This window comes from Acinonyx jubatus, chromosome E4 (assembly GCF_027475565.1).
Source record: "Acinonyx jubatus isolate Ajub_Pintada_27869175 chromosome E4, VMU_Ajub_asm_v1.0, whole genome shotgun sequence".
NCBI classification, from domain to species: Eukaryota; Metazoa; Chordata; class Mammalia; order Carnivora; family Felidae; genus Acinonyx; species Acinonyx jubatus.
This window is the reverse complement of record NC_069395.1, coordinates 26,340,928-26,357,398: the sequence shown is the minus strand read 5'-3', so window position 1 is coordinate 26,357,398 and position 16,471 is coordinate 26,340,928. Positions and strand designations below refer to the sequence as shown.

The following is a 16,471-nucleotide window of genomic DNA, read 5'->3' as shown; positions in this document are numbered from 1 at the left end:
AAATTGGCCCCAGTATGTGCATAAATAGATATATGTATATATACGTATATTTCATATTTTCCTTAGTTTTAAGAGCTGCCAGGTGGGGGGTGCCTACAGGGGAAAGGAATTGATTCCGTCTTGCTATTCTCAGCCCTGCCCCAAGACCATGCCTCTCTCCCCAAGGCAGGAGAGCAAGTATGCACAGCTTGCGACCTCAGAAAATCTTTAAAGTGACAGTAGCGGTATTTGATTACAGCCTCTTGGTTATTGATCAGGAAGGTAATGTGCTAATTGGGAAGGCCCTAGAATAGTAACCAGGGCTGTCTCCCTGTGGGTCACTTAGCCCTGGGCCTCCGTCTGGGCCCCGTTCATTCATAACAAGATGCTCCAGGCTGGGAATAGGGTGTCAGTAAATGTCAGAGTTGGGAGGTCAGGCTTCAAATGCTGGCCAGGAGCTCTGTGACAGTCCCAAACCTTTGATTCCGGATCTGGACAAAAGACTTCCATTCTGCCCGAAACCTTCCTTGCAAGGCAAGAGCCCCTTGCCTACTTTGTGGGCGGATAAGAGCGTGGAAGGCCGAGCCGGCGGAGTTCAGCACCCCAGCGGCAGCCCTCCAGATGAAAGTCCCGGGGGGCTTCCTGGGCAAGGCTGAGATGTTACCTTGTCCGTGGGACTCGCTTCAGTCCAGAAGCTGACTTCGCAGTCTGGATGCCAGACCGAGGTACCGTCCCCTTATCAACAGCCCCCAGAGGAAAGGTCACAGAGGGAGACAGAGGTCGTCGATGTGACCCAGACCGGAAAGGGATCAAGGAGTGTGAGAAGTCCGAGGAACTTGAATGTGTCTGTGCTGAAGGACCTGTGATCCCAAACGGTTTTCCTTTGGCCTTTGCACTGCATCCTGGCTCCATCAGGGAACAGAATTCTTGGTGCTGTTTAGCATAGGCTGCCATTAAACTGTCTGCCCTTTCCAGCAGACCGATGAAGGGAGGAGGTCCAGGAGCACATCGGGGGAGTGTGTGTGCCTGCACGGGTGTGCTTTTGTGCACACAACTGTAAACATTTCCTTTGAGAGGATTCACATCCCGTAACCTTAGACGGTCATCAAGAGTTGACAGTTGTAATCAAATCCTTAGACCAGGACTTCCAAGAGCCTGGATGCCCTGGTAAGATGCTCTCTGGGTGAGCTCTGGGGACTGGTCCTTTGCAGACTGGAGAATAGGAGGAGGAAGCTGCCGGGGGGGGGGGGGGGGGGGGGATAGGGAAGGACACAGGGTCGGACCTAGAGGCAGCCGCCCCAGTCTCCTCCTACCATCGGCCAATTCCATTCAGACATTGCACATTTTGAAAATAGATTTGCTTTTATAATAAAAGCGTAAAATAGATCTGTCTTAAAATAAGTCTGTCCTCTCCCCTTCTTTGGATCAAAAGGCATGGGGTGTGGCCACAACGTGCTAGGTAGGAATGGTGTGGAAAGTGAAGGGGAGAAAACGGGCCTGGGCAGGAGTTCTGGGAAAGGACCAGACATCCAAACAAATATATATATTATGTATATATCTATAATATGTATAATCTTCATAAAACATATATTAAGGCATGTAAAGCAACATAAAGAGCCAGCTTTATGAAACAGGAGGTGAGAGCGAGGTGGCAGGCGTTAATCCTTGGTATTTTACATGTAGTTCTAAAAATACCACTTTAAAAAAGGAGAGATGGACAAAGAAAGGAGGAGGCATGGAAGGCCCCCGAAGAGCCGTTTCTTGTGGGTGGAGAAAGGTGCCGGAATGAGGGAGAGGGCCAATCCCGCCCGCCAGTGTGTAGGGGAGGGAAAAAAAAAAAACAGGTTTGGGGTGCTCGAGCTGTGCTAAAGATGGGAAATGGAGCCAAAGGTCACGGTCAACACCTCTGCTAAAAGTGAAGTGAAATTCCCCAGCCTGCAATCCCGCAGAAGCACGAGAATATCCTAAGCACCTAGAACAGTGCCTGGTACATAAAAGGTGCTTGATAAATATTTGTTGAATCAACTGCCATCTTTACTTGCATATGAACCAGTAACTGTCCCAGCCGTGAAGGGCTGGAGAAGACTTGGCGGCAGATAAAGTAGTCGTTCTTGGGAAGTCTCCGGGCATCAGCTCTGGCAGAGAGAAGGCCCAGGGGCCGAGGTTTTTCCAGCTTCACTCTCTCCCCTCCCTCCTCTCTGGCTACAGTCCTCGAAGACGAGCCACAGAGGAGGAAGAATGAGCTTTGCTTCTGTGTCTCCTCCACCGGCCTCCCTGGGTAGGTGGACTGTGAGACAGCCAGGCCGGAAGGGAGTCCTTCCATACAGCCTCATCCGGACGCCTGGAATGCGGGGTGGGGTCCTAGAATCTGGCCTCCCAGATTAAGGCTGTGCTACCTCTCCAGGGCACTCGCTCAGCTGGCCCACAGCCCATTCCAAGGGGAAGGGGGACAAGGAAATGTCCCGAACAAGGTTAGGAAAGGCCCCAAGGCTGACTACACCCTACAGAAGACAGGTCCTTCTCTCGGCCCCTGAGCCTAGTAGGGGGAGGCAGACGCTAGGCCCAGACCTAAGAAAGAGCCATCTTCCAACCTGCTCACCCACACCAGCATCCCCACACCTTCGTCCCCACGGCCTCAGGCCCCCACGTGCTTGCTGGTGGGTCCTCTGGGAGCCAGTGTGCGGGCAGCCCGCGGATCTGGGGGACCCGGTGGAGGAGCGGAGCTGACAGTCTGGCACTGTACTTGGCACGAAGCTAAGGCTCCATCCTGGGGAAACCAATCCCGTACCCCCTCTTTGCATCTCTGCCTTGTCCTTTTTCTTGCAAACGATTCCTGCTGCTTCCTTGTCCTCCCTCCCACTCGCCTCCAACTCTCCCTTTCTCTCTTCTACCCCTTCTCAACCTGCCCTCAGACGCTGCACAGACCTGCGTGCTGCTCTCTACCCACAGCCAGCACTGTCCCCTCCGGGAGCCGAGGAGCCTCTCCCCACGTCTTGTCATCTTGTCTTTGGCTCAAGCAGGGTGGTCAGTCTCCACTGGACCCCCAAGGAGCACCCATAAGCAGAGATGTGTCAAAGCCCTGGGTACAGCCGGGGCAGTAGGGTGGGGCTGATGGGGGAAGGACATGATGGCAGGTGCCGTCCTCGGTGTCAAGAGGGCCCAGAAGAGGCAGCGTGTCCATCTTCCCCTAGTCCTAACCTAAGAGGCTCAGGGCGTCTCTCCCACCAGGGCATCCTCTTCATCAGGAAATGTTCCAGTAAGGCCATCACCAGCCCGGGCAGGGCCAGGCCTAGCTCCCTGTGACTTGGGCACCAGACAGGAGGGTGCTCCCTGCCCGCCCTCTCGGGCCCTGGCCGAGGACCACCATCTGAGTAGCGAGGGGCTTCGGGGCCGGGCGTGGCGGGCGTGTGGACACTGAGGCATCCTCTCGGCGGCAACCCCGGCCCCCAGCCTGGCTCCCTGCAGCATTCCCACGGGAGCACAGGCGCGGGGGGCCGGGGTGGGGGACCAGGACCTCGGGGGGCAGAGGCGGCCTTCAGAACGTGGCTCTGTGCAGCTTCACGGCGTTGGCCTCGGCCAGGGCTTGCACTGGAGAAAAGAGAAACGGGTCAGAGAGGTGCTACCCAGACGAGAACCGACTCCAGCCAAGCTTCCCCGGGAGACAGAGGTCTCTTCCTGTAGAACCCTGCGGAAACCCGCCCCACGCCCCCAACCCTGAGAGGGGGACAGATGAATGGAAGTCCGTGTTCTTTTCCACCTGCCTGATACTGAGCGGCTGTGTGCGAGGGGAGAAAAGATGCACAGCCTTTGCTACCGTTTCCAGTGTGATTTTAATTTACAGGAAGATCTGGGGGTGACCTGGGGGCTTCCGCGGCAGGACCGCTGTGCATCTCAACAGGTAGAAGGCTTGTTGGCCGACAGAGGGACAGCGGGGGCCTCAGCTCTGTCCCTGTCTGCTTCTGGAGAAGCAAAGCCCGCGGGCACTGCGGTACCAAGCAGCGGCCCTGCCAGCCGGCGCCAGCCCAGCACTGCACGCGACGCCGGAGGGCTCAAGCAGGTGGAGGGAGCGGAGGGAGCGGCGGGGGTGGGGGGGGGCACTGGGGGTGCGGGAGAAGCGATGTTGGGATGAGGGGTGTGGATGGCTCACGGGGGTGGGGGGCGGGGGACCCACTCCCCGCGGTGGATGAAATACAGAAGAAAAGTTCTTACGTCAGAGCTCAGACCCGCATGGTATGGCTGCTGTCGGTGCCCCGTGGGGATTCAGACGATAGGGGGTTGGCTGGTGGAGTCGGGGAAGCAGGGGAGGTGGGAGGGCTTGGGGTGGCACATTGCACTGGAAACAGAAATGAACAGGGAGGTGAATAGGGGTGGGTGGGTGGAGGTGGGTGGGGGAGGGGCGGGGAGGCGGGGCACCCAGAGCAAGCGAGGCCCTTCCCCAGGCGGCGAGCCAGGCAGGAGGCAAGCAGAGAGGGGAGCTGAAGCGGAGCTGGCCTCGTTCCCGGGCGCCACGGAGGAGCACGGGGTCCCCGGAGGAGACGGGGCGGTTGCGGGCTCTGCTGAGAACCAGTGTGACCGCGGCCGAGGCCGGCCTCTCTGGGCGGAGGCTCCACTCCCGTCCGCGCAACGGGGAGATGGCGCGAAGGGGACCAGCGAAGGCGCCTTATACACGGTGGTGTCGTCGCTAACGATGATGATGAATAGTGCAGTAAAATCACACTAGCCCAGATCGTCAGGCCCCCATCTGACGACTGGATCCAAGTTGTCACCGGGGTGGGGGAATCCCCTCCATTTAAACGGAGGCTTCCGGCAGGGTTGACGTGAGCTCCGTGAACTCAGACCAGCTCAAGGTCTTGGAAACACGGCCCCGCTATCACGGGGAACCCCCTTCTCCTCAATCCAGGAAGGGCAAACTTCACCCCCAAGCCAAACAAATCATTACAAACCTTAAAGTGGTGACATTTGAATTAATGGATTTTACTCTAATTATCATTATGATGCCATACTGAGACTAGCCAAGTGGAAGGGCAATGGGAAGGGGGGGTCGTATTATGAGGGACCAGCTCTGTGCGGGCTCCAGGTCCCTGGGCACCCCTGTATGGCTGTGAGCAAAGGAGACTGGCAGACAGAACATCCTCACTTGGCCTCAGAGGAGAACCAGACCTCACCCAGGGTCACACTGTTTCCTTCAAGAGAAGGATCCTGGCATCGAACTTCCTAGTCCCTTGCTCTCCACCCTGCCCTGGACCTCATCACCTTCCCTGCCCTCGGCGCAAGAGAGGGGGCCGGGGCAGCTTCCACTGCATATATACGTACACCCACAGTTGTATATAAGACCTGGAACTTTCTCGTGAGCAGGAAGTTGTGTCTGCCCACACACAATACATAGTTTGTGCACAGGATCCGATAATACCTCCACACGTGCTACAAACATCTCAGATATGTGTGCGCGTGCACTTCCAAATCTGTTCTCTTCCACGTGACCCAACACACGTGTAACTTCACATACAAACACACTCACAAACGCTTTCGGAACACACAGTTGTGCGTCTGTATCGTGGACCCAATGGTTAGTTATGTGGCAGCTTCGACTTCTAAAATAGTCAAAAAGATGGAAAAAAAAAAAAAACAGGCAAGGGCTATTTCAGGAAGGCCAAATTGATGTTCCAACGTGCATGCAGTGAGGCTCTTACACTTATTCATAGATGAGCTCCTTGGAATCCAGTTACTTTCATTTCTATACAATTCTTTTTTTTTTTTTTTAATGTTTAAAAATGTTTTACTTATTGTTGAGACAGAGAGAGACAGAGCATGAGCAGGGGAGGGGCAGAGAGAGAGGGAGACACAGAATCCGAAGCAGGCTCCAGGCTCTGAGCTGTCAGCACAGAGCCCGACGTGGGGCTCGAAGCCACGAACCGCGAGATCATGACCTGAGCTGAAGTCGGACGCTCAACCGACTGAGCCACCCAGGCGCCCCAATTTCTATACCATTCTAATAGGTGTTGACCTGCTGGGTTACTACCCCATGGGAGATCAGAAGCAGGGAAATTAGGGGAGAGAAAGGAATCAAGAGACCTACTGACAGCTAGAAGAAGACACAACTAAGGAGGAAAAAGTCTTTTGCAAAATTAGATACAAAACCTTTAAAAGTGTAACAGTTTGGGAACATTTAGCATTGCCACAGTCTGTACCAACTATAGCCTCTAAGGGCATTCCCTTCAACAGATCCACAAAATAAGGATATTTACAATGATACTAAATTAGCAAGAGCAAGCAAAATGGGTTACATTAAATATAACTTCCTTAGGAAGGCAGAAAAGTACAAAATACGTATCAGGAATGTATGCGCTGCAATAGTTAAAATTCACATATGTAGCAGCTATGGATTGGACAGATGTGATACTGTTACTGTGTGTCCACAAGTACTACCCCATCTGCATGCATAAATAATTGGTCACGGGGTGCCTGGGAGGCTCGGTCGGTTGAGCGTCCGACTCTTGATTTCGGCTCAGGTCACGATCTCATGGGGATCAAGCCCCATGCTGGGCTCCGAGCTGACATCACGGAATGTGCTTGGGATTCCCTCTCTCCCTCTCTCTCTGCCCTTCCCTGCTCACACGCTCTCTCTTTCACAAACAAATAAATGTCACACGTGCTCTCTCCCACCCTGCACACAAAGATACATCAGTACTGCCACGTGTACATATATACGACATACACACAAGTGCGTTTTATCATTCCCGATACTGCCAAAAAAAAAAAAAAAGCGCCAATCGCACACAAACACATACGTTCGTAAACACCACCTCCATCCTTATATTGTACGCTCACCTACGCATATGTAACTCCGACGGTGTACCGAATGCCACCTGTACTCATAAATAATGGTCTCCACACCATATCCGTAGACATCTTGCACACGTATACACTCACGCCTCACACCCGAATACACACAGATACGTGCGCCTCTGCAAACACCACCCGAATACAGACACCGCACGGGACATCGTGCCACACACACATATTAAAAATTGTCACGTCTTCCCAGATACACCATTCTTGAGTCTGCACACATCGGGCACACCGATAAGCGCTCTAGCGCTCGTTACTGACCACACGCCCACGCTCAGGCACCACGCCTCCATCCTGTGCACGCCGCCCTGCTATTATGGCCCCGGGCCCAGCCCTCAGGTCCCGGGCTTGGACCTATGCCCACACGGCATGTGCCCAGGGACAGTCCTCGCTGTCCCTGGCAGAGCAGCAGCTCTGGGAATCTGGGCCACGAGCCAAGGGGCAGGGGGGACAGTGGGCTTAGTCTGAGGTCTGGCCCCGCTGTGCCATTTTTTAAATAGTTGGGGTTTTGGCAAAAGCGAAGTGATAGTTTGCTTTCAGCGCGTAGACCCTGAAATGTAAGCCGGTGTCTATCAAGAGGGAAATCTGATAGGCTGGGGTGGGTTCTGTTTTCATGGAACCTTTGGCTGGGAGACTACAGCCGAGAGAGCCAGGGGCTGCGGCGAAGGCAGAGGGAAGTTTTAAAAACAGTGTTGTATGCTCTAACCCTCGAAACAGGAAGTTGCCTTCTGCCCAGGGCATGGGGAATTTGATCTTTGGAAGATTCAAGTTCACTTTACGGCTAAACTACAGAGAGGTTAGCTAGAGGCCTCCGTGCAGCCAAACTGGTTTTGCCGCCCTTGGCTGCAGGATGGGGCTGTCTGAAGCCCGTCCCTTTCTCGTGTACTCGACTCCAGCCCAACTGACAGCTTCTTTCTGAAATACCGCCCCCCCCCCACCCGGGCAGGGGGGGGTCTTCCTCGGCCACCCATCTAATGTCCCCTAGACTCTAACTGCCAGTAGGTTCTTCCTCAAGGCGTACTCAAATCCCCCTTGTGGTAGCCGAAAGCCCTCTGGTTTCTAAAAATATCCATATTTAAAATAGTTGGAAAAACCACAAACAGACCCTACTTCTCCTTCAGCTATTGCTATTTCAATGAGCCACGACCACCGTCACCAACGCCACCATGACGACACCTGGCTAGCATTTATTGAGCACCGACGAAGGGCCAGGCACCGCGCTAGGTGCTGAGCATTTATTGACGACATTCCTTGCACCACCAGACAGGTATTTTGACTTGGATTTTACAGAGGAGATGGAGCCTCAGAAAGCCAGAATTCAAACCCCTCTTAATCACCAGCACGAAACGCCATGCCTTCCACCGGGCTCCTGGCCACAGGCCTGACCTCGCCCAGGCTACCGTCCCTGTGGCCAGCACCCTGTCTCTGCCTCTTCCTCTTCCTCGACCAAAGCCCTTGTAACCCTGGCATCCTTCCTGGGCCTCCGTCTGGACTGGCCCTCAAAGTTCTTCGTCTCTGTCCTCACCACCTTTTGTCTTGAGGAGGAGGACGCGCTCCGTCCCCCCCAGGCTTCATGACATAATCGCTGTCTTGGAGCCTTGTCCGTTCTTCCTGATTCCATTCTCACCTTCTCTGGGGCCATATCTCAGGCTGGCTCCGGCCTCACCGTGTCCACCTGGAACCCTCTCGCTTTCGGGTCAGTGTGAAGTCCACTCGTCATGCTCATCTTTAATGAGCAGAAAAGTGGGTTCGGGTCAGGAGCCAGGCTGGTGACTGTATCACTCTCAACTCTGCGGCCACCTAGAGCGTCTCCACCTTCCCATGTGCACGCGGCAGGAAAGGGCCATGAAAGGAGGCCCTGATGCCTGGCCCTCACTCCATGCCTATCACTCCCAACCAGACTCAGTTATCACCTTTTGGCTGTGCCTTTCCTCGAGCTGTCCGGGGGGGGGAGGGGGGGGGGCTCGCTTGCTTCCTGTGTGGCCTCTGGCCATTCCTCTGCGGAGCTGCTGGGAGGGTCACCATGGCTCTGAGCTCCTGGATGCAACTCTGGCTCCTCTGCACCCCGCGGAGCCTAGCACAGTACCTGGTGCTCAATAAATGCTTATCCTGATCTTGACGGTCTCTCTGTCCCTGGCCCCCTCGCAGCACTGAGCTTCCTCCCCTGCACCTGGTCAGCCGGTCTCCCTGGAGGAGCGAGGCCCGGCCCCTCTCACCAGACAGCATGCGGCCCCTGCGGGAGGCCTCGGTCGCCAGGGCACAGGAGATTTCAATCCGCTTCTCCTGCTCCTGCAGCTGGCTCTCTGAGTCCTGGGGCACGTCCACAAGGTCCCCCTCGCCGACAGGCACCACGTTCTGCATACTGAGGAGGCACAGACACACAGACATGGAGTGGGGGGCGGACAGGATGGTCCCATTGGCTTGGGGCGGGGGCCTGTGGACTGAGGTTGGCAGGGTGGCCGGAGGCCTGTGTATGGGGTGAGTGGGACCCTGGCCGAACACATTTTGGGGCCCCTTCCTACAATGTTTTAAAATGAATCAGAAGGTTCAGGTGAACATTTAGGGCGGCCTCGACGAGGAAGAGAGGTCACCAGAGGGCAACGCATCAGTTTGTCTTGACGACAGCACGTGCCTGCACCCAGCTGTCTTTTTGACCCCTGACGGCGGCGGCGTCGCGGCCCCTGCCACAGGCCTGGGCCTGGTCCGCTGCCTCGAGCCACGGCCTCCACACGCTCTCTGCTGGGGAGGCTCAGGGCTCCCACTGGCATGGGGTGGGGTGCTGGATTCGGTGGCGCTAATGTCCCAGGTGCCCTGGGTGCCTGGGTGGGCAGATGTCGTCGAGGTTCACCCAGGCCTGTTACCTGGACTTGGCAATGAGCGTCTTGATCCTCTCCACCTTCTTCTGCTTCTCCTTCAACTCCTCGGGGCTCAGGGGCGTATCGGGCTCCAGGTCAATGTACCGTTCAGGGATGAGGACTTTGTCCGGCGTGGACAGCTGCGGAGGGACCTGCGTCACCACCCCCATCCCACCCCCTTCCAGGCTTCCTCCTCCTCCGCCCTCCCGGACTTCACTCACCTCCTTGTTGATGTCCACGTCATAATGCTGGGGCTCCAGCTCCATTTTGCGGAGCCGGGCGATCTCCTCCCTCGGCGTCTCGTAGGCCTGCCCACCAGGCTCCTCTGCCCGCAGGGCCGCCTCCAGGTTGGAGATGTCCACCTCGTGGATGCTGCGGTGACGGCGCACCTAGGGGACAGCACCGCCGTGACCACACGGGGCCCCTGTCCTGCTGTCGGCAGCCATTTCCCCTGCTACCCGTGTCTCCAGACAGCGCAAAACAGGCCTGTGTCCTCCCTGCTCGTCACGCCCCATCCGGCCACCGCCCCGCGGCCCCACCACCCCGCGGCCCCACCGCCCGGCTATCTTCCTTCCGTGCTGCTTGTCCAGAGCGGGGACACCCTGCAAAGGCCCAGACTCAAAATCTCATCGCTAGGTCTCGTCAGTACTTGGTACTTCGCATCTGGCTGTAGCCTGTGTTCCCATATTCTGTGCCATACGTTTTGGGCAGTTGATTAGTGTGCCTGACACTGGCCTTTAGTTGTTGTGTATCAGAGAAGCTCCAACCCACCAGGTAGAATGCAAGCTGGTTAAGGGTAGGACTTACGAATCGTAATTTTCCTGTATTTTTGAAATGTGGTGGAAAGAAAACTTAGGCAGATGCCTGGGGCTACTCCCAGCTCCACACTCAATAGCTGTGTGGCCCAGGAATCCTTAATTTCTCCTGACTTTGTGTCCCTGTCTCCCAAACAGGGGTGATAATTCCCAACCTCGCGCTGCTGAAGGACCCGAATAGAACAACATGAGGTTTGGGAACGGTACCAGGTGACAGGGTAGCATCGTGATTATCTTCAGTATGTATCTTTCAATACATAGAAAACGCTCTAGAAACTGTGTGAGCGATGCCTCTCTCTGGGTGGTGAACTTCACACTATTCTGTGTTAAGTGAATTGTGTATACTTCATTTCCACTAAAGCAATCAACGCATTCTTTGGGGGGGGAGAGTTATTTTTTTTTAAACGCACAAAAAGGAATACTTGTTGCAGTGAATCTTCTGCCTAGTGGGGAGAAGTCTCCCCCCCCCCCCCCCCCCCGCCTCGTTCTCCCCAGGTGCCCAGCTCGGGCCCTTCCCAGCCCCTCTCCCAGTGCCCCGCACCCAACTGCCCCGGCCCAGGCTGGTCGCCCACTGGGAGTGGACACTGTTGGCAGATGCCGGGCCAGGCCCATGGGTCGCTGCGAGGACATTACCACTTTGTAGGCGGGCCGCGTAGCAGGGTCGGGGGCCGGACTGGCCGGGAGCTGCAGGCTTCTTCGCTTCTCCTTCATAGAGCCGCTCTGGTGCCTCCGCATGCGGTCGATCTGCTCCTCCACACTCATCTTGACCTTGCCCTCGCCAGGGAACACGGCACTCTTGGGGCGCTCCTGCTGCAGGGGGAGAACGGGGCTCTGACACGTGCCTCGTCTGCCCTCCCAGCTTCTTCATCTGCCCTAATCCCTTAGATTTCCCTTCTCTGGGAAGCCTGTCCATAGCGGGTTAAAGAATAGCCCCTGAGACACACGTCCAGGTCCTAACCCCCTAGTAACTGTGAATGTGACCTTATTTGGAAATAGGGTCTTGGCAGGTGTGATTAAGGTAAGGATCTCAAGAAGAGAGCATCCTGAATTAGCGTGGACCCGAAACCCAATCATGGGCGTCCTTACAAGAGACAGAAAAAAAGAAGACGGAGTAGAAGGAGATGTGAAAGTAGGAGTGCCTACTGGAGTGTTGGGTCTACAAGCCAAAGAACAGCAAAGATTGCCTGCAATGCCAGAAGCTAGAGGCACTGGACGGGGTGCTCCCTCAGACCCTCCAGAAGGAACCAACCCTGATGATCTCGATTCGGGACTCCCGGCCTCCACAACTCTGAGAGAATAAACTTCTGTTGTTTTAAGGCCCCAAGTGTGGGATGCTTTGTTAAGTTCCTGGCAGCCCTCGGAAACACATCTACTGCCTTAGGTCGGCTCATTTGACCCTGATTTTTGCTGGATTTGTATTTCATCGCTGGCACATTATAATAATTTTGTTCAACATCCTTCTATCTTTCTCATGAATTAGGGCCACGGCAAATTTGAGAATTGTTAGGAAGATCAGAACAACGAAAGTAATGTGTATCTTCCTTGTCCCTTGTCCCTCGATATGGCTTCCTGAAGGAAGGCTTCTCCAGTGGAGCTGTTGCCCCCTCCTACTTGTCCTGCCTTCCTCCTCCCGCCCGGGGTTTCTTGATGGTGGACAGATAGGCGGACACAGAGAGGCCTCAGCCCAGCTCAGGCCCACTCGGGCCTCGGCGCCCACAGATTGTACTCACCCGGGAGGAGAGTCCGTTGGTGAGCCCATCGGCACTCCTCCTCACCACCCTTGACGGGGTTACCTCTTCATCGGTGGGCGACTTCGTCCGAGGGGGCACAATGCCAACTGTAGGGAGGCAGAAGAACCGGTGGGCCTCCTGGAGAAGCAGGAGGGCAGACACACAGGGGAGCCTGTGTCTAGAGGCGACTCAGTGCCACCTGTGGCCGAGATGAAAGGCCGAGGATGGGTGGGCACTCAGTCTTTGGTTGTGATGAGCACCTGGGCCGCTCTCCGACTCTTGGCCTTGCGTCTAGGGGAGGATGGGACAGGAAGTACCTTTGTTGAGAGCTGTCTGCTTCTCTGCCTCCGCCTCTTGCCTGGTGGGCACCAGGTTGATGTCTCTGGCGGTGTCCAGGGGTGACGTCTGGTGGGGGTCTTTCTTGCTTTGCTCATAGCTTGCCTTGGGCTGGGGAGGAAAAAGGAGGAGACGGTTGGTGCCCTAGGGACTGCTGAGGATTTGGCCCCCAGGGGTGTTTCTTTGTTTTGCAATGGTTGGAGCACAGACCCTTGAAAACAAGGGATAAGGAAACTCTAAGTGAGCCAGCTGGGAAGCAGGCAGGGGTGAGATCGAGCCTCCCACTCAGGCCACCTTAAGGCTGGCCAATGCTGGCTCATCTTGGGGAGTGAGGGCTCAGGGCTTCCAGGAGGCCCTCAGCAGAGGCCCATCAGGGAGGCCCCTCAACCTGACCAGTCCTTTTGGCAAACGCCAAGAAGCACAGACTCTGCTGTAAGCCAGAGAGGAGGAATGGCCAGAGGAGGGGTCTATAAGGCCGAGGATCTCTGAGGATTCCGTTGGAATCGCACCCAAAACTTAAGCAAAAGAACCAGCTGGGCTTTGGTACCAAGATTCTGGGCGACGGAAAAGTGCGCTTAGCTTGAGGGCTCGCAGAATCATGAGACTCGAAGGGGCTTCAGATACCACCTGCACCCCCTTTCGCCCCCATCATGCAGCTGAAGAGTCTAAGTGTCAGTGAGGTGCACACAGAAAGACTGGGCCAGAGGCCAGAAACCCCGGCTCTAGTCCAGGGAGAGAGCACAGGTGAGCCCCATCGCCTCCCCTCATCTGGGAAGCGTGGCCTGCTTTGCCCCCCTCACTGGCAGCCCCTCGGGGCGGTGCAGATACGGCAACTGAGCCAAGATGGAAATACGGTTCCCTGTTTTAGGCACAGGACTCTTTCTACTCACCGTGCAACCTCTTGCCAGCCTAACTGTACCTCTCTCCTGGGAGAGGGGCTGGGGAGCCAGAACGGGGCAGAAAAGGGGACCCTGTATTCTTACATCCCAGGGCCGAGGAAACCCAAGAGGACACAGGCAAGGCAGAGACAGAGACGGCACAAGAGGACTGGCGTCTAAGGCGGACAGGAGCAGGAGGGGATCGGAATGGCACCGGTCGCTGCGGGTCCCTGGCCTTTCCTGGCCGGCTGGTGCTGGCAGCCAGGGGCTGCCCGGGAGCCGCGGCACAGAGTGGGACAACTCATTGTCGCCCTGTCCACAGAGAGCACCAAGGGGAAAGCCTTCTCCGCCATCCCTCTCCTTATCCCAGGGTCCAACTGGGCAGCTGTGGGAAATGACTACTGGAATGGGGAAAATGGCTCCGTGTCCTGCCTCGCCCCCTCGCCTGGCCGTTCGCCCCGCTCCCTCCGCCCCTGCCCTCCAGGACCCAAGGGTGCTGGGTACCTGACCCCTGGCTGGCTCGCCACGGCGGTGCCAGGAAGGGGAGCTGGGGTACGGCCAGAAGCGGCTCTCGCTAGGGAGTGGAGGCACGTTTGGAGGAGACTCCAGGGGGACGTAGGCTTTGGGAAGGGGGGGCCGCGGCGGGCCGGGCTCCTGAGGCAGAGAGAAGCCAGAGCATTAGGAGGAAGGAGAGCAGCCACTGTGAGAGCAGGAGAAAAGAGCGTTAGCAGGCGGACAGACAACATCGTGGAGACCTGCGGCCCCCATCGTGGACATCCGGGGCCCTGGACCACCGGACTCCCACCCACCGCCCGGATGGAGCTCCAGCTCCGGAGTGAACTCTCAGCCCGGCCTCAGGGCCCTCTTCAGCAGAGCCCCCGCCTGTGACTGCTGCCCCCACTGTTCCCCCATTTTTCTCCAAAGCTCCCTGCTCGCTGTCTCATCATCGCACTGGGCACGTTCGTGCCCCTGTGTCTTTGCTTCTGCCGCCCCTCCTGTCTGTGATGCCTTTCCCTTGTTCCTCTGACTGTCCCAATGCCTAGTGGCCCAAAGTTGCACCGTCTCTTGGGAATATCAGAGCGTTTATGGTCAATACTGAGACACACACCACCACGCTCCAGAGGCTGGCTGTTTCCTATAAATTGGTCTCGGTCGGCACCGGACGCTGGGCTCCCCAAGTGGAGGGCTGTGGGCACACACGGGCACATGTCTGAGAGGGCCTCACACCGTCCCTGGCCCCTGGGAGAGCCCCTGTAAACTCTTGCTGACTGGCTAGGAAACTGCTCCCCACGCTGACTCTCCACCCTCTCGTGTGCTGGAAAGCTCCGGATTTAAATCCCCACTAAGTGGTATCTTTGTTAACCATCCTGCTGTTTGGGAAGAGACTTCCCCGGAAGGAAGCTAAAGATGGCAAGTGCAGATGAGAGCAAGGAAAGGAGAAATCTGGAAGGAGGTCCGCCAAACTGGGCGCAAGACGACGACTGCCTCGGACCGAAAGCCAAAGCTCTAGGACTGGCGGCCTCTGGGGCAGGGAGGGGCACAGAATCCGGGCCTTTCAGGCAGATGAGGACCTGCTTCCCCCTCCCCCGCCTACCTTCTACTCCATTTTCTCAGCTTACCTCACTGGATCCGGGCTTGGTGGGGGACCCCTGTGAACCGGACACCAGTGAAAAGGGGCTCAGGGGGCTGGTGAGACTGGCCGAGCTGAGAGGGCTGGCGGGGCTGTTGGAGCTGTAGGTGGCCGTGGGGCCAAGGCCTCCTGGGGGCAGAGGAGAGGAGAGGTGAGGGATGATAGGGTAGGGGTGTGGCCAGGCATGTGGATGGGCTCCACAGGTGGAGGAGGCAGGGGAGGACCCAGGGACGTGGGAGGAAGGTTCCAGGGCCACCTGGGCCTGCTGAAGGGACTTATTATGGGGGCTGGGGTGCAGGCTGGCCGTGGAGAACTGTGCAGGGACAGGGGACGATGACAGACGGAAAGGACACTGTTGCCTTTGAGATGTCAAAGAAAGCCAGCCCAAAGTCCAGCCCAAAGGGCTTCAGGAAGACATTAAGGTAGTGGCTTCAGATCGCCAATGGGCCCATGGGCTTAGGGGTGGGGAGAGGCATAGGTGTTCTTTGACCTTTTCTGGGGAGGAATCTAGACCATCAGGGTCAACAGTGTCTCAGAGGGGTCTGGTGCATTCTGGGAGGAGAGGAGGGAGTAAGGGAGTCGTACCTACCCTCCCGGGGGAAGATTCTGGAGGCCTGAGAGGGCCCTGACTAGCTCTGAGCTCAGCGTAAGGGCCTGGAGAGGTGGGAGCTGACAGATGTGGGATGGACGCCAGAGACACCAGAGCATTTCTGGCGAGCGTTTCAGGAGGCTGGTGGAGAAGGCACCCACCTCTGTGCTTGGCCGTGTCCGTGCCCCGGGACGGGTTATTTTTCCTCAGCCCCTCCATTACATCCTGGATCCTCCAGATTTCCTTCTGGATTTGCCGGTTGAGTACCTCATTCTGAAACGGCAGAAGAGCAGGTCAAGGGAGGTGGCCGTGAGGAGCGTCCCAGCCTCCTCCCTGCATCCCTTTGGGCCGGCGGTAGACAAGAGCCCCGTGCACACGCGCACGCTGACGCGCACACAGCCCTCCAGCACGTTCCTCTTTCTCACGGGAAGACTGTGCCTCCCCTCGGCTTCTGCCAAATGGAATGCGGGAATTGCCAGAGGAGAGGGCCCTGCTATCACAGTCAAGCGCCCCGTTAGGTCAACATGACTCAGCTTCCCCCAGGGAGGTCAGGGTGGTCTTGGAGCAAGTGGCCCTCTAGGTGGCCACCATGGGAGCCAGTTATCAACGGGCAAGAGTTCCCCACTTACTAAGATTCTTTGTATCCAAACAGCCCTTTCGTAACACTCACGCCCAATGCATGCCTACACACTCATGGATTCTATTCGGTTAGAGTTTACACTCTTTGAAAACTGACAGCTGCCACTTATTTAGCGCCCGACCCTCCTCCGTGCCGCGTACCAGGCTCCGCGCTAAGTGCTTTGCATACAC

General features: G+C 56.7%; 1 protein-coding gene across 22 annotated transcripts in view; it reads right to left on the bottom strand.

Moving 5' to 3' along the window:
* Window positions 1-1,521: 1,521 nt before the first annotated feature.
* The window catches only part of PLEKHA6 (pleckstrin homology domain containing A6), a 141,588-nt gene continuing 126,638 nt past the window's right edge, over window positions 1,522-16,471 (bottom strand). For 17 of the 22 annotated variants that reach the window (XM_027074789.2, XM_027074786.2, XM_027074792.2 and 14 more), the window contains 11 exons: window positions 15,823-15,934; window positions 15,062-15,201; window positions 13,947-14,096; window positions 12,546-12,675; window positions 12,229-12,335; window positions 11,132-11,308; window positions 9,905-10,072; window positions 9,690-9,823; window positions 9,045-9,190; window positions 4,189-4,312; window positions 1,522-3,567 (listed from right to left, as the gene is read on the bottom strand). In XM_027074789.2, coding sequence (XP_026930590.1) covers window positions 4,197-4,312; window positions 9,045-9,190; window positions 9,690-9,823; window positions 9,905-10,072; window positions 11,132-11,308; window positions 12,229-12,335; window positions 12,546-12,675; window positions 13,947-14,096; window positions 15,062-15,201; window positions 15,823-15,934 — 1,380 coding nt within the window. In that variant the 3' untranslated portion in view covers window positions 1,522-3,567; window positions 4,189-4,196. The remainder of the gene's footprint in view (window positions 3,568-4,188; window positions 4,313-9,044; window positions 9,191-9,689; window positions 9,824-9,904; window positions 10,073-11,131; window positions 11,309-12,228; window positions 12,336-12,545; window positions 12,676-13,946; window positions 14,097-15,061; window positions 15,202-15,822; window positions 15,935-16,471) is intronic. The other 5 variants (XM_027074798.2, XM_027074810.2, XM_027074787.2 and 2 more) reach the window with 4 other exon arrangements.